The sequence below is a fragment of the Equus przewalskii genome, chromosome 6 (genome assembly GCF_037783145.1).
Source record: "Equus przewalskii isolate Varuska chromosome 6, EquPr2, whole genome shotgun sequence".
Taxonomy (NCBI): domain Eukaryota; kingdom Metazoa; phylum Chordata; class Mammalia; order Perissodactyla; family Equidae; genus Equus; species Equus przewalskii.
Window position 1 is genome coordinate 13,611,986 of NC_091836.1, and position 27,006 is coordinate 13,638,991.

Genomic DNA, 27,006 nt, shown 5'->3' on the forward strand with positions numbered 1-27,006 from the left:
GAATCTGATTTAGCACAGCTTGGATCAAATATCTGATGAAGGGAAAAGAATTACATAGAATAGATATAGCCTTAGAGACTTTAGGCAAGGATACAGGATGAGAAATACAAAGTGCTCAGCATCTTTATCTTATGGAGAAGCCTGACAGGCCACCTATACACATGACTTCTTTTGCTTTTGGACCATGTATGGCTGCTATTGACAAGAGCTTGGAGTATGAGGGTCATCTTAGCACTGAGAAGTCATAGCCTTAGTTTCCAACCAGTCTTCTGTTACATTTTAGTCACATAGGTCCAGGGCTTGCATGCTAACATGCAGCTCCCCAGTGGAGTGCCAAAGATCAGGGGTTTCATAGCAAGCCAGGCAGACACACATTCCACATTTATCTTACCTCCATAGTTTCTAAGGAAATAGTTCTGTGGGAAGACAGACTCCAGCATTGTTTTCCCACACAGTCCTGAGACAACCCAGGCGTTATATTTACTTTTACTCACTCTAGTTAGTATACCAAATAATTCTCCCAAAGTTATTTTAATATGATCGAATCTCTACTATTTTGTCTTGCTATTTAAGTTTCTGTAAATATTTGTTGGATGAAAAAGGATAACGTATTCTTTCTAAAGTTTTCTGTTGGCACATACTCTCTTAATATTTGTATTTTAGCTGTCAATCTATTTTACTGTTTGTTTACTTAACTATTTAAAAGTTCTTTATTAGCATTTTTATACTTAAACGGCTTTCACACTACATCAATTCTTGCAACTTTTTTTTCATAATGAGAAACGTATATATAGTTGAATTAATAAAATTTCTATATTTAGGGCAATTCTAGAGATTTTCACTTCAAGTCATATTTGGAGCCACATTTACAAGGCTTGTGCTTATTTGAAAGGGAATATCCAGATACTTAGAAGGCAGAATGACACTGAGTAGATTTTAAAAATATTATTGGTCATATATAAGTTCAGGGATGTGAGAACTGATCTTGAAGCCAGTATTCGATGATTTGGCATTTGAAAGGTCAAGGCCAATGCCAACACTGAATAGCCAATTATATATGAATATGAAGGCTGAAAATGAATTGAGTGCATCCATAATAGGCAGTAACCACAAGTGGTATTTACTACAGTGTTAATGATACTTATGTACAGGTGCTGTTGAGTCAAGAGTTACAAGCTTGTTTTGTGTGTAACCTGTTGCAATACACATGCCATATAGTATTCTCATCCACATCAGCTGTTACATTATCCCTTTTTCCTTCAACTCTTCCACCATGTTATAAATGTTGTATGGATGATGTTGCATTTGTCAAACTGTGAAAGTCACATGAAAGAGACTTTGGGTTTTATTTTTGATGGTGGGGAAGGGAAGAGATCAGTTTGATATATTAATTTGTGGTACCCATGCAATAATATTTATTTGAGATGTCCATGTAATATCTAATCAGAAATGTCTAGTACGAATTTGGTCTAAATAAACGTAGAGAATACCGATATAGATTTGATTTAAAAAGGATTTGACAAACTGCAGCACATTTGTGAGAGATGAAGCCATGGGAATCAGAGATTAGGGAGCATTGATAGAGTAGGAAGAGAAGATGCCTGAGGGTAGAACCCTGGGAAGTATCTACATTTAACATCTTTTTGGAGCCGGGAAAATACTTGAAAGGATTTTAGCAAGAGTAACTCCAGTTAGAAAATAAGACAGGCAGAAGAGCTTTAAAGGAAAGTTTCAAGCAATGGGAGGGGTGTCAGTGGCTTCTAGAGGGTGGAGGAGAAGGCCTAAGTGCTGAAGATTGATTACAGTTGAAACTAAGTCATGGGCTTTGACCAGTTTTTCAAGACCCTTTCTAGAACCTCTGCTGTAGAATGTTGGAGGGTGGACATCAAATTGCAGTGGTTTGGGTGGAGGAAAGTGAGTGAAAAAATGGTGCAAATAAATATAGGTGATTAATTTAAGAAGTTTGGCACTGACCAAAACCTATATCTCTGCCAGAAATCTTAAAGGAAAAGATGGTAATTTAATGGGAAAACAAGATTCAGGGAGAAATTGTTATTATTGATGTTGGAAGAGACTAAAACATGTTTTCCTTTATATGCTGTTATAGGACTGTGTACTCAAAGGTAGAGAATGTATTTTTTGCACCAATACTTATTTGCTGATTGTACCCTAGTACAATACTCCACTGGGTTTTGCTATGGTTTCAAAGAAGTAGTTTACATTTAAAGTAACTATAAATATTGGATTTTTTAGTTGATTTGTAAACAAAATGCTTTTAAAATATTTCTATTAGCTTTTTGGATGGAGGCATTTTAAAGTTCCCTTGTTTACCTCATTTCTGGAACTGCCCTTGCCATCATTTTTGGCTCATTTAAATATTTTGTTCAGTACCCAGTCCAAAGCTCACCCTGTCCGGGAAGTATTTGTATTGATGCTCTGGTATTTTTCACTTTCGTGCATGCTCAGCTATCCAACATGAATTGCCTCCGATGTAACTTGACATTGGAATGGGTTTTGGAAATGTAGAGATGAATTAAAAATAGTCTCTATTTTCAAGGAATTCAGTCTAGTGGAGAAAAAGATATATGAAGAAGTCTCTCTGCAATATAAGGGGTGAAATAGAAGCATATATTCTAGTTATTTAAGTGCGTAGCCTGTGAATTTGTTTCTCAATGAACATATGCACTTTTCACTTTTAATTTCTGAAGAAGTTTTCAAATGAAGTAGATGATTTTTTTAATGTTTGGACAGAATTTGTGAAATTAAGACAGTTTGAGTACATGAGAAACACTTTAAAATTGAGCCACATGAAGCTCAACCAAAGAAATATTTAAAGCAGAAATTATCTTCTCGTACAATTTCAGAGTTACGAATGTTTGAAATTTTACCTTTTTCGTAGTAAAGAGTTCTAGTTCCTACAGCTTATTGTTTTGTTAAACAAAACAGATTTTTGTTTGAGAAAATGAAAGCTAAACAGAATTGTTTAATATTCAGAATCATGTTCTTTCTTCAAATAAGCTTTAAACTGTTATCATTAATGTCTGTCCTTGTTTACCAAGAGGAGGCAATATCTTCTGTAGGGGACATTTATTGATTTTTGTCCTCCCAGACGTATGAGATACTTAAAATAATGCTCAAGAAATAAAAGCTCCCATTATGTTGTGTGCTTCTGTAGGACTGTTAATGACAGTGCCATTCTCCTCCATCTCTTCCACATCCCTTCACCTCTTGAGCCAAAATTGAGCAAAAAACAGTAATCTTACATCTTTAGTGAAGATAGAGTGTGGCGCCAACAAAGTCACTCAGATTCCTTCCCTGGATTGATATTCAGACACTGAGACCAAAAAATGTGCTCTTTTCATTGGATTAGATAAATTGGAATATTAGAAGTCTATTCCTGGTGGTCGCCATAGTGAAAAAAGGAAGACTGTTGTAATCAACGATAAGTTAACCTCTGGGATAGAAAGAGATGGAAAGAGCATTGTTTCTACTCTTACAACAACAGGAGAAACCAAACAAACCAAGTTCATGACTTTTCTTGAACCTGTCAGAGCAACAACTAACTGAAATCTAAGGAGAGACAAGTGCCTGCAGGCGGTGACAAGACACAAGCATTTGCTTACTTGGAGCAGATGCAGCCAGGCACTGGTAAGAAATCGGCTGCAATAGTTAATGAATTGGTCAAGACCAAGTGCAGGATGCTAGAGTGTGAAGGCCACAGATACAGGGGGAATTCTTACCCTCTTGCAGGCTTTTTCTCCATGGATCCCCCCCCCGCCCCCACCCCGATGAAAGTGCTTAGAAAGCCTCCTTTGTGGTGGTGTCCTGTGGGAGGGGAACAAAGTCACTTTGGGTGGAGGAGGGACATGAAACTGCCTCTAGCTGCTTTATGGAACAAAAAGCCTTAATCTGTGGGGAGGGGGACAAAAAAACAAAATAAAGGAAGAAAACCACTGTTGCCCTTAGGGTACTGGTGAAAACTCAGTGCAGCTGGGAGAAGGGAATAGGAAAGAAACTTTCTATCCTTCTGTTAGGGAAGGAATCTGTGCCTGAATTACAGTTTGGAGGGGCAGGAGCAATGTGAAGGCCACATCCTCAAGACTTAGGGACACAGTGTCTACCTAAGACTGAAGCTTAGTCCAAACAACAAGAATGCTGCCATCCATCCTCCCTCATTAACCACCAGGCTAATAAATCTCAAGTAATAAGTGGCAGTGATTCCACTGCCAGAAGGGTTGAAGAGTGCAGACAGACCCTCTCTGAGGCATATTAGCAAACAGAAAAAGCCCTCTAGACCTGTGGGAGAAAGTGGAAATCTGTGCTAGGCCCAGAACTACAGCTGGGACAGGAGAAAAGGTCTCTTGAGAAGGTCATATCTCCAAGACCCAGAGATACACTGTCTACCTAAGACAGATACTTAATTAGAAAAACAGAGAATGGGCTAACAAACACTGAGTAAGTAATAAGTAACAGTTTTATACTGCTGAGAGAGTCACAAAGGATAGACCCTCTTTGAGGTACACAAAAAAGAAAAGACCTAAACATGAGAGTGGGGCAGACATTGATAAAAATCCACTGTCAAATCAACCCCCAACCTAAATAAAAGGTATCTGCAGAGGAATTTGAAACTTGTGGAGTATTAAGGGTAACTCTAGCAACAACAACTCTCAAATCTAGCCCAACTTCTGACTTAATTAACACAAACTCCCACACTACAGCCCTAACACAAGGAAAGACATACCCATGTCCAAGCATTAAAACTACCTTAGTCTCTACTGGTCTTCACAAGATGTTCATCTCTCAACAAAACATTATAGGACATATGAAAATGCAAGAGAAGAAGGTACACTCTCTTGGGAATTCTGTCTCTTGAGAGAAAAAAACAGTCAATAGAACCAGACTTAGAAATGACATGGATGTTGGGATAATCTAACAGGCAATTTAAAATAATTATAATTTGTATGTTAAATGTTCTGATGGAAAAGCTAAACAATATGCAAGATCAGATGCTAATTTCAGCAGAGATACAGAAACTATTAGAATGAATAGAATGTATAAGAACAAATGAAATGAAAGTGCTAGAAATAAAAAGTACAGTAGCAGATGATATCTTCAACAAGCTAATCAATAGACTTGAAACAGCCAAGGAGAGAATCAGTGAGATGGAAGATAGATCAACAGAAGTTACCCAGATTGAAACACAGGAGAAAAAAAAGAGTGAAAAAAAAATAGAACAAAGCATCCAATATTGTGGGACAATATCAAACAGTCTAACAATTATGTAACTAGGATCCACAAGTCCATGAAACTCAAAGAACACCATGCTGGATAAATCCCCACTGCACCCCAAGAAAAACAAACCCACCCAGGCATAAAATACTTAAACTATTGAAAACAAGAGACTGAAGTACTAAAGACAGCTGGAGAGGGGAAAAAAAGACACTACATACAAAGGAACAAAGATAAGTGTTAGAGCAGCCTTCTCTTCAGGAGTTGAATTAAGTCAGAAGATAACAGAATGGTAACTTGAAAGTTCTGAGCAAAAAAACCTTTCAATGCTGAATTCTACCCACAGCAAAATATCTTTCAAAAGTGAAGAAATAAAGTCTTTCTTAGACAAGCAAAAACAGAATTTATTGTGAGAAGATTTACTCTGCAAGATTGTTACAGGAAGTTTTTCAGGCAGAAGAGCTGTGATACCAGACAGGATATTGGATCTACACAAAAAAATGAAGCGCTCTGGAAATGGAATAAATGAAGTTTAAAGTAAATTTTTATTTTAATTTCTCTGAAAGATAACAAAGTGCCCAAAGCAAAAATAGTAGCAATCTCTTATGTATTTATAGCATTTGTGAAAGTAAAACGAGCAACAATAGCACAAGTTTAGGAGGAAGGGATTGGGAGTAGACTGCTGTAAGGTCCTTTCAGGGGCTGTGGAACAGTATAATAATAATTTATGGCTGACTAAATTAAATGTACTATATAATTATATAGCATAATTATAATTATATACTTATATAATTGCATAATTAGATAATTTATATTATATACTTATATAATTATATATAATTAAGTATACGATAAGCCATAGGGCAACCACTATTTTCCTTAACAGGAAATAATAAGTTAATAGTGGAGAAATTTGAAATGATAAAAATGCTCAATTGTGGGGCCAGCCTAGTGGTTAAGTTCTTGCGCACCGCTTCGGCAGCCCAGGGTTTGCAGGTTCGGATCCCAGGTGCAGATCTACACACCACTCATCAAGCCATGCTGTGGCGGCATCCCACATAAAAAATAGAGGAAGATTGACACAGATGTTAGCTCAGGTCCAATCTTCCTCACCAAAAAAAAAAAAGCTCAATTGCAGATTATAATTGGATATTAGCATATCTTATGACCTTTGGGAAAAGAATATTTTTATCCATATTGCAAGTAATGTGCTGTATAGAATCAATTGAATATATAATACTGTAGGGGAGGAAACAAATCTTTTTCTTCTATTCTTCTAGATTCTCAGTTGGGGCTTTGTAAGAAAAGAGAGATTAATAAGAGAAAAGCATACAAATTTATTTAATATAAGTTTTGCATGACATGGGAGCCTTCATAACGAAATGAAGACCAGAAGAAACCATTAAACCTGAGCGTTTTTATGTCAGGTTTGATGAAGAGTGGAAAGTAGTGGGAAAATGTGATAGGACAAAGGGCTATGAGCTAAGAAAAGTAACCTGGGAGAAACTTACCAAGGGCTATTTATTCAGATTTCTCAGTGTCCTTCTGTCTTCATAGTTTAGGATGCTCCTTTCCTCCAGATATAATGAGGACATCTATCACATGAGGGTCTTATGACCTGCTTCAGGGGAAGGTCAGAGAGTCCTTCCACCTGCTATTTCTCAGATTCCTTTAACTTAAAATATTCAGTATGCCAAGGTGCCATATTTTAGGATAGTGTGTCCTGAACCCCGCCAGTACTCTTTTGGTAATCTTAATGATGAAAGTGTCTTGAGTAAGCCACGGGTTTAGGAAAAATTTCTAGGGCTATGGGAGACTTGAACATGTTTCTTGACTGAGAGAAAGCAATCAGTTAGAGGTAGAGATTGGATATGCAAGAGGTGGGGTGACTTATGCAGACAAGCTCCCATAGGAGACTCAGGCAGGTATGTTAGCCTTGTAAAGCGGAAAGGATAATTGTTTCTTAAAGATGAGATGAAGAAGAACATGAGTAAACAAAAAGAGCTACTTTGAAACAGAGGGGGAAATTTGGAGATTCTAATGCCCTTGGTTTCCTAGATCTTCTCATTAAAGTGTGAGTTTAGTTTAGGAAAGTGGGAAAAGTTTATATAAGTCTCTGTGGTTGCAGTTTGTCAGAGGGAATCAGTTAGTGATGCACCAGATAATGCTCATTGAGAATGGATCACCTGAATTTGTAGTGAAATGTTTTATCCTTACCTTCTTTCTTCAATATCTAATTGTTTTCTAGTTGTGGTAACATCTAGTTTTTGTCTAGTACTTTAATGATTTGTTGAAGATACTTTTTGTCTTTATAGATCATTAGCTTTAATGTTATATTTAGACAAGTTTAGTGCTGATGTGAATTATCCGAAAACCATTTTACCAGTGAGATTTACTAAAATTTTATCTCTAAAAATATTAATATTGGGGCTGACCCCGTGGCCGAGTGGTTAAGTTTGCGTGCTCCGCTGCGGCGGCCCAGGGTTTCGCTGGTTTGGATCCTGGGCGCAGACATGGCACCGCTTGTCAGGCCATGTTGAGGTGGCGTCCCACGTGCCACGACTAGAAGGACCCACAACTAGAATATACAACTATGTACTGGGGGGATTTGGGGAGAAAAAACAGAAAGAAAAAGAAAATAGATTGCCAGCAGTTGTTAGCTCAGGTGCCAATCTTTAAAAAAATAAAAAATAAAAAAAAAATTAATATTGTCAGTCTTTTTACTACTAGCCATTCTAGTATGAAATATTTCATTATGGTTTTAATGTACATTTTTCTAATGACTAATAATATTGTGCAACTTTTAGTGTGCTTATTGATTATTCATATATCTTTTTGTGAAGTGTCTGATCACAAAAAATTGGTTACTGGTTGTCTTACTATTGAGTTGTAAGGATTCTTTCTTTGTTTCACCCATTGAATTACCTTGGGTCCTTTGTGAAAAATCAACTGACCATATATATGTGGGCATATTTAATGGACCCACTACTATTCTGTTCATTTGATCTATAGGTCTACTAGTATGTTAAAGCAACATGTCTTGATTACTATAATTTTGTGGTCAGTCTTTAAATCGGATAATCTAAAGTCCTCTGAGTTTATTCTTTTTTAATATTGTTTTAGAATCAGTTTGTCAATTTCCATTGAAAAATTTACTGGGATTTTGATTGGGGTTGCATTGAAACTGGAGATCAATTGGGTGAGAATTGAAATATTATCAATATTGGGTTTACAGAACTATAAACATGAGGAATCTTTTCAATTTGTAGATCTTTTAAAATATATTTCTGTGATCTTTTTGAATTTACTTATCTTTTCTGATGCTGTTTTAAATGATATTGTTATTCTGTGACAAAGTTCTAATAGCTTTTTTTGTTGTTTCCGTAGGTTTTTCTATGTAAGCAATCATGTTGTCTGCAAATAAGGACACTTTTACTGCTTCCTTTCCAATCTGTATTATTTTATTTTTCTTGCCTTTTAAATGTGACTAGGAAGTCCAGTACATGCTGAATAGAAGGAATAGACGTTGCATTGTCCTTATCGTGGAGAGAAAGCATTCTGACCGTTAGGTGTGATGTTAGCTGAAGATTTTTTATAGATGTCCTTTATCAGATTGAGAAAGTTTACTTCTGTTCTTACTTCTTAAGTAACTTTATGTCAAATGCTTTTTGTACGTCTACTGTGATGATGGCAGAGATGTTAGCTCAGGGCCAATCTTTCTCACCAGAAAAAAAAAACAAAATAGAAATATGAAAAAGGTAGGAGTTGTATGAGAATTATGATCTAGGAATGAAGTAGACAAATAGGATGTTTTGAGGAGATACAGCTCTGGTCATGAGACATTAACTATGAGGAAAAAAATATGGAATCAAAAGTTGGTTTTTAGAATCCTTTTTGTCCGAAAACAGCTATATAATTTTTATATTACTAAAATCAGATGAAGTACTGTGTGCCAATCCAACCATCACATTACAAACCAAGCTATGTCAGTCACACAGCTTTACTTACATCTCTTTTGAAATTGTCATTTTTGTCTTCACCCCATACGATTATTTAGGTTTTAGGGTGTATCTAGTGTCATCTTAATCTATGTTGATGATGATGATGATGATGCTAATGATGGTTTTGATACCTAATGTGCCTCCTGTAATAGGCTTTGTCCTAAGCACTTTACATGTATTATCTCATTTAACTCTCAAAATAAACCTATGATATGTGTTATTATTGAACTCGTTTTACAGTTGAGGAAATTAAGGTCAAGAGAGGTCGTTATTTTTCCCAAGATGACACTTTTAGCAAGTTCATGAACTGGAACTTAAAGATGTCAGTGAATACTAGTTCATACTAAAGTGCTATTCTTAAAATAGTCTTCAACAAATCACTCCCTCGTTTTCTTTTAAGCACTAGCTACCTATTCACTTATTTTTTCCTAAACATGGTTTGAAGTTCCAGAACTTTATTTTTTTTTCATAGACTCAATAGCAGTTTCATAGCAAAATTCTTAAAATCTGTTATATTTATTCTTACAATGTAATGATGGTTTTTCTATTGTCAAAGATTTGACGATTAATTGCTAATGTAATAATTTTAGCAACCTTTCAGTGAATGACTTTTGTGAGCTCAGCAGCTGTGGTTACTCATACTCAGCAGCTGCAGTTATCCTGACTCAAATGGTTTTTCATCAGTTATTGGAGAAGTCACAAGTTCCTGATAAATTCATGTTTTGAAATTAGGAAGCTTAAGATGCTTTTTTTCTCTCAGATATCTTTCCATTTAAATACATAAACTCATGTTTCAGGAACATATTTATTAGTTACAACTTTGCCAATAGTACCATCAGCAAAGAGAGGTAATATATATACTTTTATACACGGTATAGTAATTTCTTACTTCTAATTGCAGGCAAATCTGAGTTTGAATACTCATCACGTTTGAGTTCTAAGACCATTTCAGACAAAAGCAAGTGAATTGAAAGACATTATCAATCTGTTTACTTTTGTAACAAACACAATGATTTTATGTTTACTACTTTTGAATGTTTACAAGAAAATGCTAAGTTCAAATATTATTAACTTGATTTTTTACTTTTATAGCTTATCATTTAGTAAAAAATAAAAATATCTCTTGGTTTGAATAATGGCAATTAAAAGGAAAGAATTAAGCATTTATATTTATATTACCTTTCCTTTGTGAACTGTATTTCATGGTAATAAAAGAAAAGTTGATGAAAGAAAGTGCTTCTTTACTGAATAATCCTGGATAGTAAATATAAAAGGAATGACAGAATTTTAAAAATTGCTATTTTACAAGCCCTAATAAAATAATTGATTCAGATAATTGTTATCAAAGTTTCAAATCATTAGATGGAAGGTGGATGGGGGAAAAAAACGAGAGGGATCAGCTGTCACTGCTTATACCCATTCCTCAATCTTTGTATCACACAGAGGAGGCATTCGGACACTGTGTGCCTCCTGATATGATGCAGTGGGAAGCACAGTTTCCAAAGTGTTCCTTCCCAAAAAAATGAACCTGAATCTCATCCAGCCTTTGGAACTCATTTCCACTCAACAGGAAACAAAGAAGGTAAAGGAGAAAATTAAATTACACCAATGGATCTAGACCGTGGGACCTTCTGCAAGATAACTGACCCACTTTTATCAACAGGTTAATGGCATGCAAAAAAGGGAGGGCAGAAAAACTGCTGTATATTAAACAGACTTAAAATACTTAACAACTATACGACCTTTCTATGGATACTAATTTGAACAATCCAATTTAAACAAATTTTGAGACCGTAAGGGAAGTTTAAATATGGACTGGGTATTGTATGACACTGATGAATTTTGGTTAATTTTGTTAGGTGAAATAATAGCGCTGTGATTATGCCCATTTATTTGAGCTACATACAAAGCATGTAGGAGTTAAATAACATGTGGCCTGGAAGTTGTTTTAAGATACTTAAGGAATAATAACAACAAAATAAAAGAAAATAAATTAGGGATGGATGAAGCAAGTGGAGGAAGATCTTGGCCATGGTTGAATCTGCATGATGGGTATCTTTGTGTATCTTTGAAACTGTTCTTAATGAAATCAATTTTTGTGTATCTTTGAAAATGTTCATAGTAAAATTAATTTTACAAAGTTAAAATAAATGTGACAGATATTTATATGTGTCTTCTTTATCTTGTCACCCAATTAAATGTAGACAGCTTTTAGTACTTTCTTCCAAAATATTCGTGGTAGGAGGCAGCACGCTACTACCACCATAGGTATTGAAAATGACAGACACTCCCTTTCCGAGCCCGCCTCATAGTTCAAGCACAGGCATGACAGGCCCCAGCTCCAGCGTGTGAACAGGGACCTAGTGAATCAAAGAGATGCTTTCCCTGCCTCTCTTGGGAAGAAGTGGCACTGGAAGCAAGTTCTAATTCCTGGGTAGCATCCAGAGCCAAGACCAGTGATGACAGTGAGAAATCTACAGCTTCTATGATCAGTGGCAATATCAACTTTTCCTTCCTTTTCCTACTAGAATAACCAGTGTTTTTACTGGCCCTAAAGCCTGCTTTTCCACTTTCCTGGTTATTCTATGAACTACCTAACATTGTTGTAATAATTATCTTTTTTCAGTTTTGTACAGCTTTGTTGAGGTTAGTTGCCGCTGAATAAACTGTAACTATGTAGAGTGTATGATCTGATAAGGTTTGACATATATATACCTGTGAGGCCATCACCACCTTGAGGGAGTGAACATTCCCGTCATCCCCAAAAGTCTTCTCTAACACTTTGTAATCTCTTCCTCCTGTCTCCCCTGCCAGAAACTACAGATTTCTTTTTTTTCTAGTAGATTAGTTTGCATTTTCTTGAATTTCATATAAAAGGATTATACAATTAAGGATTCTTTTCTGTCTGGCTTCTTTCTCTCTTTTTTTTTGAGAAAGATTAGCCCTGTGCTAACATCTGCCGCCAATCCTCTTTTTTGCTGAGGAAGACTGGCCCTGAGCTAACATCTCTGCCCATCTTCCTCTACTTTATATGTGGGACACCTGCCACAGCATGGCTTGACAAACAGTGCATAGGTCCACACCCAGGATCGAAACCAGCTAACCCCAGGCCATCAAAGGTAGAACGTGCGAACTTAACCACTGTGCCACCAGGCCGGCCCCCCTGGCTTCATTCAGCATAATTCTAACATTTGTCTTTGTTGCATGCATCAGGAGTTTGTTCCTTTTTATTGCTGATTAGTAGTCTGTTGTATGGATGTACCACAATTTGCTTATTCCTTCGCTCGTTGAAGGACATTCATATTGTTTCCAGTTTGAGGCTACTAAAATTAAACTAGTATGAACATTTATGTCTTTGTATGAGCATATACTTTTATTTCTTTTGGACAAATACTTAGTTGTGGAATGGCTGGAGCATTTGACAGAGCCATGTTTAATTTTATAATTAACTGCTGAACTGTTTTCAAACATGGTATATAAATAAAAAGATAAAAGTATTAGGAGACACAAGGTCTTATATATGTGTATGTGTGGGTGTGTTTCTATATAATGTATTTATATATTCTCTGTCTGTCTTATTTGTACTTCCATGAATAACAAAAGTATAATTTTACTCTCAGCAAGTAGGATAGTTAGAGCTACTAATTATACAAAGTGCAAAAAAGCATCGTAATTACATCTCTTCAAGGCAGAGATGGATCCAAACATTTCGTATAATTTAGTGATTAATTCCGTGTCTGAGTTATTTAGTATTTACCCGAATTATATATAAAACATTAATATGTATGACTTACAATGAAGCATTTAGCTTATTACCTCAAGTAATATATACCTCGGTATCTCTTTTTTCCTCCCCACAACCCCTGTCCATGGTTGTATATTCCAGTTGTAAGTCCTTCTGGTTCTTCTATGTGAGCCACCATTACAGCATGGATACTGACAGATGAGTCATGTGGTTCCACACCTGGGGATCCAACCCGGGCCACCAAAACGTAGCATGCCAAATTTTAGCCAGTAGGGCTGGCTCTATACTTCAGCATTTGAAAACTGGTATATTCACTAGTCTTAGTAAAATTTAAACATCCTTTGATGAGAGAGTTCATCTTAATTTGCTTATGTTAAAATTCTACAAGCTAGGAGGTCTCCTGAAATTTATTTTCAGGCTTTTAATATCATATTGCCTTGAAAAAGTGATGATGTGAGTTCTTTACATGGTCAAGTGCCTGTACATTTCACTTTTGATCTTGAGTGAAATCTCAGCTCACAGATCGCCAACATAAATTACAGTTTGGTCTTGTATGTGAGTGGCATGAACATTTTTATTGAAAGACATGAGAGACATAGAAAAAGGGGTTTTCCTCCTTTTATCCTGCATATATTAACATTGCAAAGATAAACCTCTGGATATTCTCCTATATCTCACATGCTAGCGTACTGTTTCATTTTTGCAGCATGTGGGAAGATTTAGTATGGCTTGTTGCATCCTGATGTGTTTGGTAACACAGTTGAATATATTTATTGTACCTAGCCGGAGGAAGCATGAAAATGTTTGGGGGTGGGTGATGAGAATATTGACTAAGTAAACTTTTAAGTGCTCCCAAATAATGATTGAAAAAGGACATAATACTTGAAGTGAAGTTAAAAAAAAATTTAATAAATTTTTGCTCATTTTAAATACACGCAAATAGAAAAACATACAGTATGAATATAATATATAGTATATAGTTTATATTATATGAAAAGCATTATAAATTCTTTTTTTTCCTGTAAATTGTTATACTGTCTGAGAAAGATGATGATTTAGCCCTTTTCCTTTCCAATCTTTTTACATTTAATTACTTTTTCTTCTCTTCTTGGGATACCAAGATCCTTGTGTGCAATATGGAATGAAACTAGTGATACTCAGCTTTCTTATCTTGCTCTGATTTTGAAGGAAATGCTTCTTAACATTTTATTATTGATTATAATATTTGCTATGTTTTGTAGATACTATTTCTAAGGCTGTATTAATTGACTTGGGCCGCCATAACAAAATGCCATGGATTGGATGGCTTAAACAACAGAAATTCATTTTCTCACAGTCCTGGAGATTGGAAGTCCTAGATCAAGGTGCCAGGATAGTCAGTTTCTAGTGAGGACGCTCTTCCTGGCTTGTAGATGGCTGTCTTCTCACGATGTCCTTACATGGCTTTTCCTCACATACATGTTTGCAGAGAAAAGGAGAGAGCTCGCTCACACAAGAGCTCTCTGGTGTCTCTTCTTATAAGAACATCAATCTTATCAGACCAGGGCCCCACTCTTATGAACTTATTTAACCTTAATTACTTCCTTAGAGGTCCCATCTCCAAATACAGCCACGCTGGGGGTTAGAGCTTAAACATATGAATTTTGGGGGGGACACAAACTTTCAGTCCATAACATAGGTTAAAGGAGCTTTCTACTATTTCTGGTCCTTCAGTTATTCCTTGCTGCATAGCAAATTATCTCAAAACTCAGTGACTTAAAGCAATAATGTTTTATGATTTTTTATGATTCTGTGAGTTGGCTGGGTTATTATTCCTCTTTGGTTTCATCTGAGTTCACACATGAGGCCTCCTTCATTTGGAGAGTTGACTGGGCTGGAAGGTTCAAGATGGCCTTACTCCGTTTGCAGAGGGCACTGGCTATTGGCTGGGGTGACTTGATTTTCAACTACTTGGCCTTTCATCTACCAGAGGCTGGCGTGGTGTTTCAAGGTTCCAAGGCAAGAGAAGAACCTGCAAGATCTCTTAAAGTCTAGGGTTGAAAATTGCAGATCTTTTGCTGCGTTCTCTTAGTCCAAGCAAGTCACAAGACTAGCCCAACTTCAAGGAGTTGGTGAAATAGATATGTCTAGATATGGGAGGAGTGGAATATTACATTGCAAAGGGGTGTGATTACCAGAAGGGATAATTTTTCAAGGGCTGTGATAGCAATCTGACACATCTTTGCTAGGCTTGCCTAGGAGTAGTTTGCCAGGAATGTATTGATGAATTTCATTGACCATATGTTCTCCCAATATTGAGATAAATATATTATTTTTCTCTCTAATCTGTTTATGTGGTACATTATATTTTCTATGATTGAACTATAGATTCAAAATCATCATGTATACCTTTTTTAAAATATTGCTTGATATTTATTTATTTGCATCTATATTCAGGAGTAAGACTGATCTTTGAATGTCTGTTATCTTTGGTATAATGTTTTTACTAGCCTCTATTACTGATTTGGGGAATGTTGCCTTGTTTTCTAGTCTTTGAAATGGATAATGAAAGATTTGAATTTCTGTTTGACGAATGTTAGTAGAACTTTTATGTGAACTGCTGGTGTCTGGGATTTACTTTGAGATAATATCTTTTACTTCTTATTTAATTTCTTAAGCAGCTATAGACCCATTTAGTTTTTCTATTTTTTCTTGAGACTTTTATTAATTTCTAGGAATTTCTCTGTCACCCAAATTTGCAACTTTTATTGCATAAACCTATTCAAAATAATCTCCTATTGTCTTTTAGTCTTTTCTATATCTGCAATTGTATTACTTTTAAAATTAGAATTTTAAAATAAATTTTTGCATTCTCTTATTTTAGCTATCATCTATCTATATATCACTCAATCTAGTCAGAGATCTCGTGTTAGTCTTTTTACTAAACTTTTTTTAATCTGATCTCTTTTGTACCTTTTTCCTATTTTATTAAATTTTTTCTTGCTCATTATTCTGTACTTCCATCTACATTCTCAACTTCATAATTTATTAAGTTTGGCTCAATTTTCAGCATTGGTTCTTTTCAAACATAAGCACTTACTGCTTTAATTTTCCTCAAGAATCTCATTCACTGCAGTTCCATAAGTTTTGATATGTGGAATTTTCATGATCACAAGTATTTCAAACAGATCACATTATCACCCTGAAGCCAAGGCAGAGAAAAGCAAGTGTCCCTAGTCGTTCCTCTGCAGGGCAGGTTGTTCTCTAATTATCCTTTTGGGTCCTGCTTTTTTGAGGGTTCTAGATTTCTATTTCCTACCTTGGGAAATGTAGACCTTATGAACTCAAGTGAGGGACATTTTACAAGTAACTGACCAGCATTCTTGCAGGTTTCACCCAAGGTCATGAAAGACAAGGAAAGACTGTCACAGTTTTGGGCGATACTGCAGATAAATAACAACTAAATATAAGGTGGTTTTTCTCCTGAAACGAAAAGAGAACATTTGTGGAAAAATTTGCAAAATCTGAATAAAGTCTATAGTAGTGTAGTTAATAGTATTTTACCAATGTTAATTTCCTCATTTTGATAACTGTACTATGATTATATAAGATGTTAACATCACGGAAAGCTGGGTGAAGTGGTGAATGAGAATTCTCTGTACTATTTTTGTCACTTTTCTGTAAGTCTAAAAGTAGTTCAAAATAAAAAGTAAATAAACAAGACAAGCTGTAGGCCTCTTGGGATGGGCAGATGCCCCAGCAGAAATGCTGGCTTCAGAGTTTACCTAGATCTCTAGATTAGCTCTCCTCTTTGGCTCTAGCATTTAAAGATTTCCCTTAATTTCCCTGATATTTCAGTCATAAATTTTAAGTTTTTTGTTGATGGTGGTGGTATTTATTCATAATTTTTAAATGTACTGTGTTAGAAAATGTTCTCCAGACATTTAGTCTGCCATATTTCCTGAGACAAAAATGTAATTTACTTAATTTCTTTGACAATCCATTTTCTCATCTTTAAACTGGGAATGAGAGTTTATTTTTAAAATCTGTATTTCTTCACATTCCAGGAAAGATTATACTGGAGGTGACTTACAAAAATATAAATAATCTACTAGTATAAAATCAATAGTTGAAGAAATCAGTCAAAGATAAAATTAGGAAACGAAAAGAAAATAAAACTAGGGAAACAGTTTATGCCAAAAGAGGACAAAACAAACAACAAAGCTCATGCTCTGGGGTTCTGTAAAGTTGATATTGTTAGATCAGAAATTCTGGGCCGGCCCCATGGCCGAGTGATTAAGTTTGCGCCTTCTGCTTCAGCCGCCCAGGGTTTTGCCAATTCAGATCCTGGGCGTAGATGTGATGGGGCTCATCAGGCCACGCTGAGGCGGCCTCCCACATAGCACAACCACAGGCACTCACAACTAAATATACAGCTGTGTACCGGAGGGCTTTGGGGAAATAAAGGAAAAATAAAATCTTAAAACAAAAAAGAAATTGTCTGTGCTTCATAGTATCCAAAGGAAAATACAGTTGTCTGTAAGATTTAGTGTCTTACATTAAAAACACACCAATTGCTCAGAAGAAGCATAGGTATTTCTGAAGCATCTCTCATTGTTCTTTGGAATGAGGACAGGCGGAATAGGAGTGTCAGCATCTCTTCTGTTGCTTCCTTACAACCTTGTAGATGCCCCACAGTGTTCCAGTGGCATAATGCAAACTGTTGGATAGAACATGCAAGAAATGATGTAAATGTGTTGTTCATGGGAAATTTTATCCGCTTTGACACCATTTTGAAGGAGTATTATTGAAAAAAAATCTTTAATTGGTTTAAACCATGAATGATCTGTGCTTTGTAAAAAGATAAATATGTAGGATTTTGTAAAAACAAAAGATGACTCATTGTTATAAGTTATAGCCCTATTCTCACTATAAAAATATTTTATTATATATTTGGACTCCCTTTCTATTATTCTCTGATTATTAAAGCTTACATAATGATAGTGTTATTAAGAAAAGCAAGCTTCACATGTTATTTTTTCTAGGACAGAAAACATGACCTTTTCAGGGCTGGTAAACATTTTATTCTTAAAATAGTTTTTAACATCATGTATAAAAAAATATTTGAACCTTTTTTCCTTTAGCCATCTCGCTGCGTTCTTATTTGTTTTCTGTCATATTTGGCAAATTTAAAACACAAATAAGTGATAGCAAATTTTACCCGAGTTAAAATAGCACTTCTTCTGACTACCAACTAGTGATGTTTTGCTGTCTAGCAAAGCTGATAAATTAGGTGCTGTTGTAGGGTTCAGCTAGAGCAAATGAAAATAATTTATCAGAAAAACAAAGAAAATGAAACACTGAATCACCACAATTTTTTCGAGATTAGAAAATCAATCAAAAGCTCTAGAAGTAACTTGGTTTTACAGCATGATTGTGGATGTTTAACAATTAAGTAGTGCGTTCATTTTGAAAGATTTATGGCCCTTATTTTATTACAAACTTTACTAATACAAGAACTCAACAAAATTTGAAATATAGCCCAATCTGTTAAGAAGGGAAAAGAACTTACATCTCTCAAAAAATGAAACAGAAAAGTAGTCAACATGCTGCAAATGTCGATGTTTAAAATACTAGCTTAGGAAAGCATATGGCTGCTAGCTTTGGGGTTTATTTTGTTTATGTTAGATAAGCAATGAGATAGCACAGCTTTCTTATTAAGTTGAAATATTTGCAAAGAACAATCAGTGGATACCTCACTGATTTTATATACACACTCCAATATCTATAATACAATATTTAGCCTACTCAGTAATATTCTGGATCATTCTTAGCAAATGATTTAGATTAATGTTGTTAACATGGAAGTCATTAAACACTGTTTTAGAAAAGAAAATGTGAGTGAACTGATTTTGATGAGAATGAAGATCAAGAAGCTGAGAACAAGGAAGTTACAGAAGTGAAAGCCCTAAATAGGACATATTTGTTTACCCACCTCATTTTAACTAATTGATTTATACTGCTTTCATTTGAGTCTTAAGTTAAAGGAAACATTGAGATGACAACTTAAAGTTAATATAGAGCCTTAAAACTTAGATTTTTGATAATTTTTATCAATCAATAATTACTTAAAATTGTTTTGCTCTTTTAAACAGTTTGCTATGCTCTTTTGTGTCTTTCCTGTCATTTCGTATTTTCAAAAAAACTATCTTTATCAGCATTTTGAAATTATGAAATTTAAATCAAACTGAAAAATATTTTAGATTTCAGAAATGAGCAAATAAGACACTAAGAGGTTATTAATAGTGGATAATTAGAGCTTTCTGGCTAAAGAAGCAGCTTTTCAAATAAAAGCCATTATGATATGTAATTTTTATAATGGCTTCTCTCAATTTTAAGTTATGTTTTTTGATGAGGAAGATTGTCCCTGAGCTAACATCTGTGCCAGTCTTCCTCTATTTTGTATGTGGGTCACCACCACAGCATGGCTTGATGAGTAGTGTAGGTCCACACCCAGGATCTGAACCCACAAACTCGGGCCACCAAAGCGGAGTGCACCAAACTTAACCTCTAGGCCATGGAGGCAGCCCCAAGTACTTTTGTTTTGTAACTGCTCAAATAAATCATTAAAATATTGTCAATTCAACAGAGAGAATGGGATGAAAACTTGTTTATATTTGATCTTTATTTTTATAAAATAAATATGGCTATTTTTGTACCTATGCTATTTCTCTCTCTTTGACTGAAGTCATTTTCACTTATTGTTACATGTTATTTTCTTTCAGGTTATTTCACAGTTGAGGATCTTGGGTAGATCAGTAACAGCTGGTTGCAAATTTGATAGAGAAATCTGGTCTAATGAACTTTCTCCCATCCTCAGTCTCTGGAAGAAACTAAACCAGGTTAGTGGTGGAATAGTCTTCTGATTTTTTTTCTTTTCTCTCCCTATCCTTCTTTTCCAGTTTTATACCCAGATTGTCCCTGTTGGTAAAATTTTGCACTGATCTGTTCTTAATATATATAGTATCCTGGAAAGAGATGGGAGAAATAATACTAATTAGAAGTAAATCAGCTAAAGAAGCAGTGTCACCAGGATAAGTTGTTTTACCCTGGTAATATGCTGTTTCATCTTTTATACCTGCTATATATTTTGCTCATTCTTGCCTTTCCTCTCCTCTTTCTGTAAAGTCAACGACTGCTATTAAAGGTGAAATTTTTCAAAGGAATCAAAGTGCTCAGGAAAAACAACGGGAATCAACTTGTTTTTATATTGTAGAATAGTTATTCTATAGTTGCTTGCTAACTAGGCAAAGCCATTAGAGTATTATGATTCCTATTCTTATTGAATAGGGATTTATTCTCTGGAATTCAAAAAATATAACTTTGCAATTCATATGTTTATATAAAAATACCTATATGTCAAATCTAACCTTCTTCAATAAGAGAAGTCAAATTAGGCTTATATCAGAACCTATGAAAAAGGTTAAAGCTCTCTAAAAATTCAAAATCCTCAAACCTTACAGTATTGTAATTTTGAGTTATTATGACTTAGTCTCAACAATTGGTGATTGTCAGGAGTCTCCATAAACAATGATCCCCACTAACTGGAATTGTCACTTTTATTCAGATCATTATCTTGATAAAGCTTTATATAGCTAGCTTGAGGAAAAATTAGAGAATGAAAAGAAATACTACTATCCTCTGGCATTCTAAACCCATGCTCCACATGTCTCCCTGAGTCATATAGGTAATCACATTGTACGTATTCCTGACTCTGAAGTCAGGGTCATGGCCCTGATCTCTGTTCTTCATACCAATTCCTATTGAAGTTACTATTCTTTATCCATCTTTTCTGAAACCAACCTTTGCTTATCTTTAAATTAATAACCAAATTTACATGAATTTTCATTTCTCTCCTTTAGCAGTTCATTCTTTATCTCCGTGTTTGATAATGTTCTTCTCAAGATTCAGTTTCTTGTAACAGTTTCCAACTTTTTTTAAATATGAAAGTGACTATTATGAATTTTCTAATGATTTTCTAGATCCATGTAATTCTTAAAATGTGTACACATATACAAGCATATATATTTTCATGTTTGTATATTATATAATATAGCTATTCTGAGAAGAATAGTGTAAAATTATTTTCAAAGTCTTCACTTAGAGAATAAGATAGAAAGTGAATGATTTGAATAGTTAACTAAGTTTATCCCTTACTAAATAACAAACCTATTGTAGAAGTGATCCTACTTATTACAAAGATCTCATCCTACATTTTAGAGACATTGTCTAAGTAGCTGTTGGAGACTTTTCTTCCCTCTGAAATATAAGTGAACTTGTTTGACCTAATTTCCAAGTTTGAGTAAGACTGAAGCTCCTCCATGATTTTGTTAGCTTACTTCTTTATAATTTTCTGTCTTTGCTTCTGAATTTGCATTGTTCATGTTGTTTTTACCCTACATTAGATCTGGCCTTAAGGTGAAACTTCTGCCCCTATATTTCACAAAAATCCAGTCATATTATTTCGTAGTGTTGGGGAAGAAAAATATCTTTTTCTTTCTACCCTTTTAGTTTCTCAGCTGGGTCTCTGTTACAAAAGACAGGTTAACAAGAGAAAAGCACACAAACTTATTTAATATATTTTATTTGACATGAGAGCTCTCATAAGAAAATGAAGACCCAAAGAAGTGGTTAAACCCAAGCATTTTTATGCCAGGTTTGATGAAGAATGCAAAGTTGTGGGAAAATGTGATAGGACGAAAGGTGTATAAGTTAAGAGTAGTAACCTGGGGAAAACTTAGCAAGGCCTGTTCGTTCAGATTCCTCTCAGCCTCTCTCCATCTTCAGATATACCTTTCCTCTGGGGAGGGCACCTCTCCCATGAGGGTCTTATAACTTACCTCAAGGAAAGGTCAAAGGGTCCTTCCTGCACCTGCTGTTTCTCAGATTCCTTCAGTTTAAAACATGTAGTATGCCACAATGTCATACTTTGGTGTAGCATGTCCTGAGTCCTGTCAGTAGTTTTAATGAACATCTGTGAAGTTGCAAGGGACAACTCACATTGCTGAGTATGTGGTCTTCTACTAACTCGCTTTCCTTTGGACTGCATTCTCTTACATTTGGGCAGCTCCTAGAGTTGTCTCTTCCAACTGTGAAGTTTCCAGAAATACGTAGTTTAGTCTTCCTTACCCTACCTGTTTATCTCCATCAGGCCCACCAGATTTTATTGTTGTCCCCACCCCCATCCACCTACTCTCTGCTAACACATACAGATACCTTCTCTGTGATTCTGAAGAGTTTTTTCCTATTATTAAATAAAGAAGACCAAAAGAAGTGACTTAAAATATATAAATTATTTACCTCCCAAGACACAACACAATATTAGAAACTCAAATTAATTCTCTGCCTCTCTTTTCACTTGGAGTACTGTTTTTTATAGTCCTTACTAGTCAATACAAATACCACTTTATCTCTATAGCTTTCCAGAGATATGCCTTGCAAACTCTGGGGTAATAAAAGATGAGTAAGCAATTGCCCTATCCTTTAGAAGCTCACAAAACATTTAAAGTGTAGGTTCACAGAAATGGTACATGTAAGAAAGGATCACTCTAGCTCTAGTTTCATCTTTTGCTTATTACGTGAGCCTCTTTTTAGTAATCTCTTGAAAATTTACTTTCCTCGATTTCCAATTTGGTAGTTATTTCTTTGTACAAAGCAACATGAGTTAAATAATCTCTAATTGAAAAAGATTATAATTTTTCTTTCCCAAGATAAAACTCTTAGTTACTAAGTATTGTGCTTTAATTTTAATGGAAAGAACATATTTTAAGTATGAGATAATTTGCCGTGGTACATAATGTCATTAGGACATAACTGTTTTTTCTTCCTGTTTAAGGATCAAGTAAATATGGTTTGTTAAAAGTTCTCACTAGATGGAATATTTATATCCTATTGGAGCTGGCTATTTCCCTTTTGGTGAATAGGTTGAAAAGAATTTGTTCAGAGACTCTCTGGAGAACTGTTTCTCCAAACCTGGTATGCAGCTGGTTTCACCTCTACAGCCGTTTCACTCGGTTACAGCCAACCTCTGTTCTGAATGGATGGTCCTTGTGTCTGCTGGTAGGGACCTAGCAGTTAAATGTTTTTAATGCTCACCACTGATCTAACATAATATGGTATAAGAATATGGCTTCTAGAGTCAGATTACTGGGTTCAAATCCTAGTTCTAGTGCTTACTAGCTGTGTAACTTAGGAAAACACTCAACTTCTCTGTGTCTCAATTCTCATCTATAAAATGGGGATAGTGATAGTGTTTGCCTCATAGCAGTCTCATAAGGATTAAATGAGTTAATACATGTAAAGCTTTTATAATAGTGCCTGGTATACTGGTATATGTGAGCATTCTCTGTTAACTATTCAGTTAACTTCTGTTGAAGGTATAGAGATTTATAATATGTGACCACTACCTCATTTGCCCCTTTTCTAAGCAAATTATTTTTATTACTTGTATAATTATATATTATTCAGTCACTCATTCAAAATATTTTAATTGAACACCTATTTTGTTTCAGTGGTTTTACGCTAGGGACTGTGTTGTGGGCAGAACAGTCATGGTACTTAACCCATGGAGTTTACAGTTAGTTTGTAAGAGATACGTTTAAAAAGTTAAACAAGTAAATAAGCAAATAAATCTATTATTAAAAATGATTGCAAATGCTGTAGAAGGGAGGGACAGGTGCTATTATAAAGAAAAAGAGAGAAGACCTATTTTGGCCTGGATAGTTAGGGAATATCTTGCTTGAGAAGTGAAATTGAATCTGAGAAGTGAGCAACAGGAAGATGCCAGCCAGACAAAATTGGAGGGGAAGACCATTCTAAGCGGAGAGGACAGCATGAACAAATTCTTCAAGAAGAGAGAAAGCGTGGCACATTCAATAAGCCTGAAAGGGAGTCAGTTAGGTTGGAGTACAGAGACTAAAGGACAGAATGGAATGAGATAAGGGGCATGATTAGGATAGAGTAAGGAGTTTGTATTTTATTCCAAGTGCAATGGGAAACCATGAAAGAGCTTTACCTGGTAGAGTAGCTATGATCCTGTTTACAGTTTCAAAAGATCCCTCTGGCTGTTGTGTAGAAATTAGTTTGGAGTGAGGTTCAAGAGGAAGTAAGGAGAACAATCAGAAGGCTTTTGCAGTAGTACAGGTAAAAGCTGAAGGTGGCTCAGATTATGGTAGTACAGCAGAAGGAGAGAAGTGTGTGGATTCAAGGTAGATATTGGAAGTATTACTGAAAGAATAGAAATATGGATTTGGATGTTGGGGTTAAAAAAAGGATATGTTGGTTTTCTGAATTTGGTGACTGGGTAGAGGTGGCACCATTTACTGACAGGGAAAACAGAGAGGAACAAATCCTGCAAGGGCCGGGATGGAATAAGCAGTGCTGCCTCAGAGATGATCAAGAGTTTAATTTTGTACATCTAATAGATAGTTGGATATACCAATGTGGAGCTCAAAATGGATGTTTGGACTAGTGGTATAAATTTGGAATGTATTAGCATCTAGGGAACATTTAAGTCATTAGAAAGCATTATATCATCTAAAGAGAGAGGACAGTGAGGGAGAGAAGAAAAAGGGCTCACTAATGAGCCCTGAGGAATCCAACATTTAGAGTTATTGTCTGGAAAGGAGTGATGAGACTATTAATGAGGGGAAACAAAAACAAAAAGTTGAACAAAGCAAGAACAGAGAAGACTGTGGTGTCACAGAAACCCTGAGGAGAGTCTTTCATTAGGAAAGGAATTGTTAAGTACACCAAAGTGCTTCTGAGAGGTTAAGCAAAATGAGGACAGAATTGATCATTGAATTTCAGAATAAAAATCATTGGTGACCTTGACCTTGATAAGAAAAATTTAGATGGAATGAGGAGCCTAGAAGTTAGGTTTGAAAGGCTAGCTAGAAATATGAGACAAGGAGAGAGTATGTACAGACAGTTCTTTCTATAAACGTGCTACCAAGGAGAAGTAGATAAATAGAGTGATTGAGTTATGGGGCCCAGTATGTTTTTTCTTAAAGATGGGAAGTATTAGAGTGCTTTTAGGCTAGTAGGAAGGAAGTAGAGGAAGTAGTTGAAGATGCTGAAGAATTCAGCAAAGTTCTTAAAACTTTCAAGAAAATAGAAACAATGATTTTTGCTAAACAAGGGATCAGTGATAAATATAGAAACTTCATGAAACAATGATTTTTGCTAAACAAGGGATCAGTGATAAATATAGAAACTTCATGCCTCTTTTTTTTTCCTCCTTTTTTCCCCCAAATCTCCCCAGTACATAGTTGTATATTTTAGTTGTGGGTCCTTCTAGTTGTGGCATGTGGGATGCCGCTTCAACATGGCCTGACGAGCGATGCCATGTCCGCGCCCAGGATCCGAACCGGTGAAACCCTGGGCCGCCGAAGCGGAGTGTGTGAACTTAACCACTTGGCCATGGGCCCAGCCCTCTCTTGCCTCTTAAATATATTTTTTAAATACATATTTTTTAGAGATTTAGGATAACTTGGTATAACTACTTCTCTTAGTGTTAAACCATCTGAAGACTAGGCCTTGCCTTGCTTTTCTGTTCCTGCTACTGGCTACATAGAATTCTACTGTTTCAGCAATTAGTAGATTATTTGGTATGTGCATTTCTTTTTAATTATTAGCTCAAAAGGGATATATGAAGTATTCTTCCCACTCTTTACAACTATTTATATAGCCCCAGCTATTCCATTTCTCTCTTCTCAATGTCACACTTCAATCCAGTCAAGATGTAGCTCAAGGCCAATCTTCCTCACCCAGAAAAGTAAGAATAATAATATTTGTATTGAATAAGTATGTCATTATTTATCATTTGATTATACTCACGAGTATTAAAGAAAAAGTCATTTTGTTACGTAATTCCATTTTTAAAAGTCTAAAACATAAAAATTGGGCCTAGTCCCATGGCTTAGTGGTTAAGTTTGGCATGCTCCACTTCAGTGGCCTGGGTTCAGTTCCGGGGCACGGACCTACACCACCCGTCAGCGGCCATGCTGTGGTGGCAACCTACGTACAAAATAGAGGAAGACTGGTATAGATGTTAGCTCAGGGCGAATCTTCCTCAAGCAAAAAGAGGAGGATTGGGGGCCGGCTTGGTAGTGTAGTGGTTAAGTTCACACACTCCAGTTTGGTGGCTCAGGGTCCGTGAGTTTGGATCCCAAAGCAGACCTACACACCACTCATCAAGCCATGCTTTGGCGGCATCCCACATACAAAATGGAGGAAGACTGGTGCAAATGTTATCTCAGCGACAATCTTCCTCAAGCAAAAAGAGGAAGATTGACAATAGATGTTAGCTCAGAGCCAAGCTTCCTCACCAAAAAAAAAAAACAAAGAGGAGGATTAGCAACAGATGTTAGCTGAGGCTGAATCTTCCTCAGGAAAAACAAAAGTCTAAAGCATAAAAGTAAAACTAATCCTCTTACATTCTTAGCACAACATTTAGGACCAGTATGAATGTACAAAACACAAATAATGAATTTTTTTCTCCTTTATATCTTGAGGAACAGTTGCTTTAATAGTATGTGAAGTTACTTTTTACATTTTCATAGGATGGAGGTAATTCTTCCCTGTTCTTTTCTTGCAGAGATGGGCATATGCAGTTTAGAAAGTTCTAACTTCATTAAAACTTAACACAAACTTTTTGTCTTTTAATTTTTATGAGCCAAATATGTATAATGGTCCATTTCAGTAATCCTATATCTCCAACTCCACCTCACCCTACTCGCACCAAATCTCTTCATTTCATACAAACATTAGAATATATTGATAAATTTATGAGCATTATTCCTTAGTAAGGTACGCCAAAAATCACTTTGCTTTTTAAGTTTTCATTGTGAGAACTAATAATATCTGTAAAGTTCCCTGCTTTCAGTTCTTTCACTGTGGGACTGGTTGCCTTACCTTCCTCTAATTAAGGAAAGGGCTCTCCTGTTTGTTTACAAAGAAATCTGTTCACTTAGTAAGTTAGCGGAGTTAAGC

At 35.6% G+C, this 27,006-nt stretch overlaps 1 protein-coding gene across 4 annotated transcripts in view; it reads left to right on the forward strand.

Moving 5' to 3' along the window:
• The window catches only part of DYNC2H1 (dynein cytoplasmic 2 heavy chain 1), a 290,676-nt gene that overhangs the window by 185,420 nt on the left and 78,250 nt on the right, over positions 1-27,006 (forward strand). For all 4 annotated transcript variants that reach the window (XM_070624815.1, XM_070624816.1, XM_070624817.1 and 1 more), the window contains one exon: positions 19,740-19,856. In XM_070624815.1, coding sequence (XP_070480916.1) covers positions 19,740-19,856 — 117 coding nt within the window. The remainder of the gene's footprint in view (positions 1-19,739; positions 19,857-27,006) is intronic.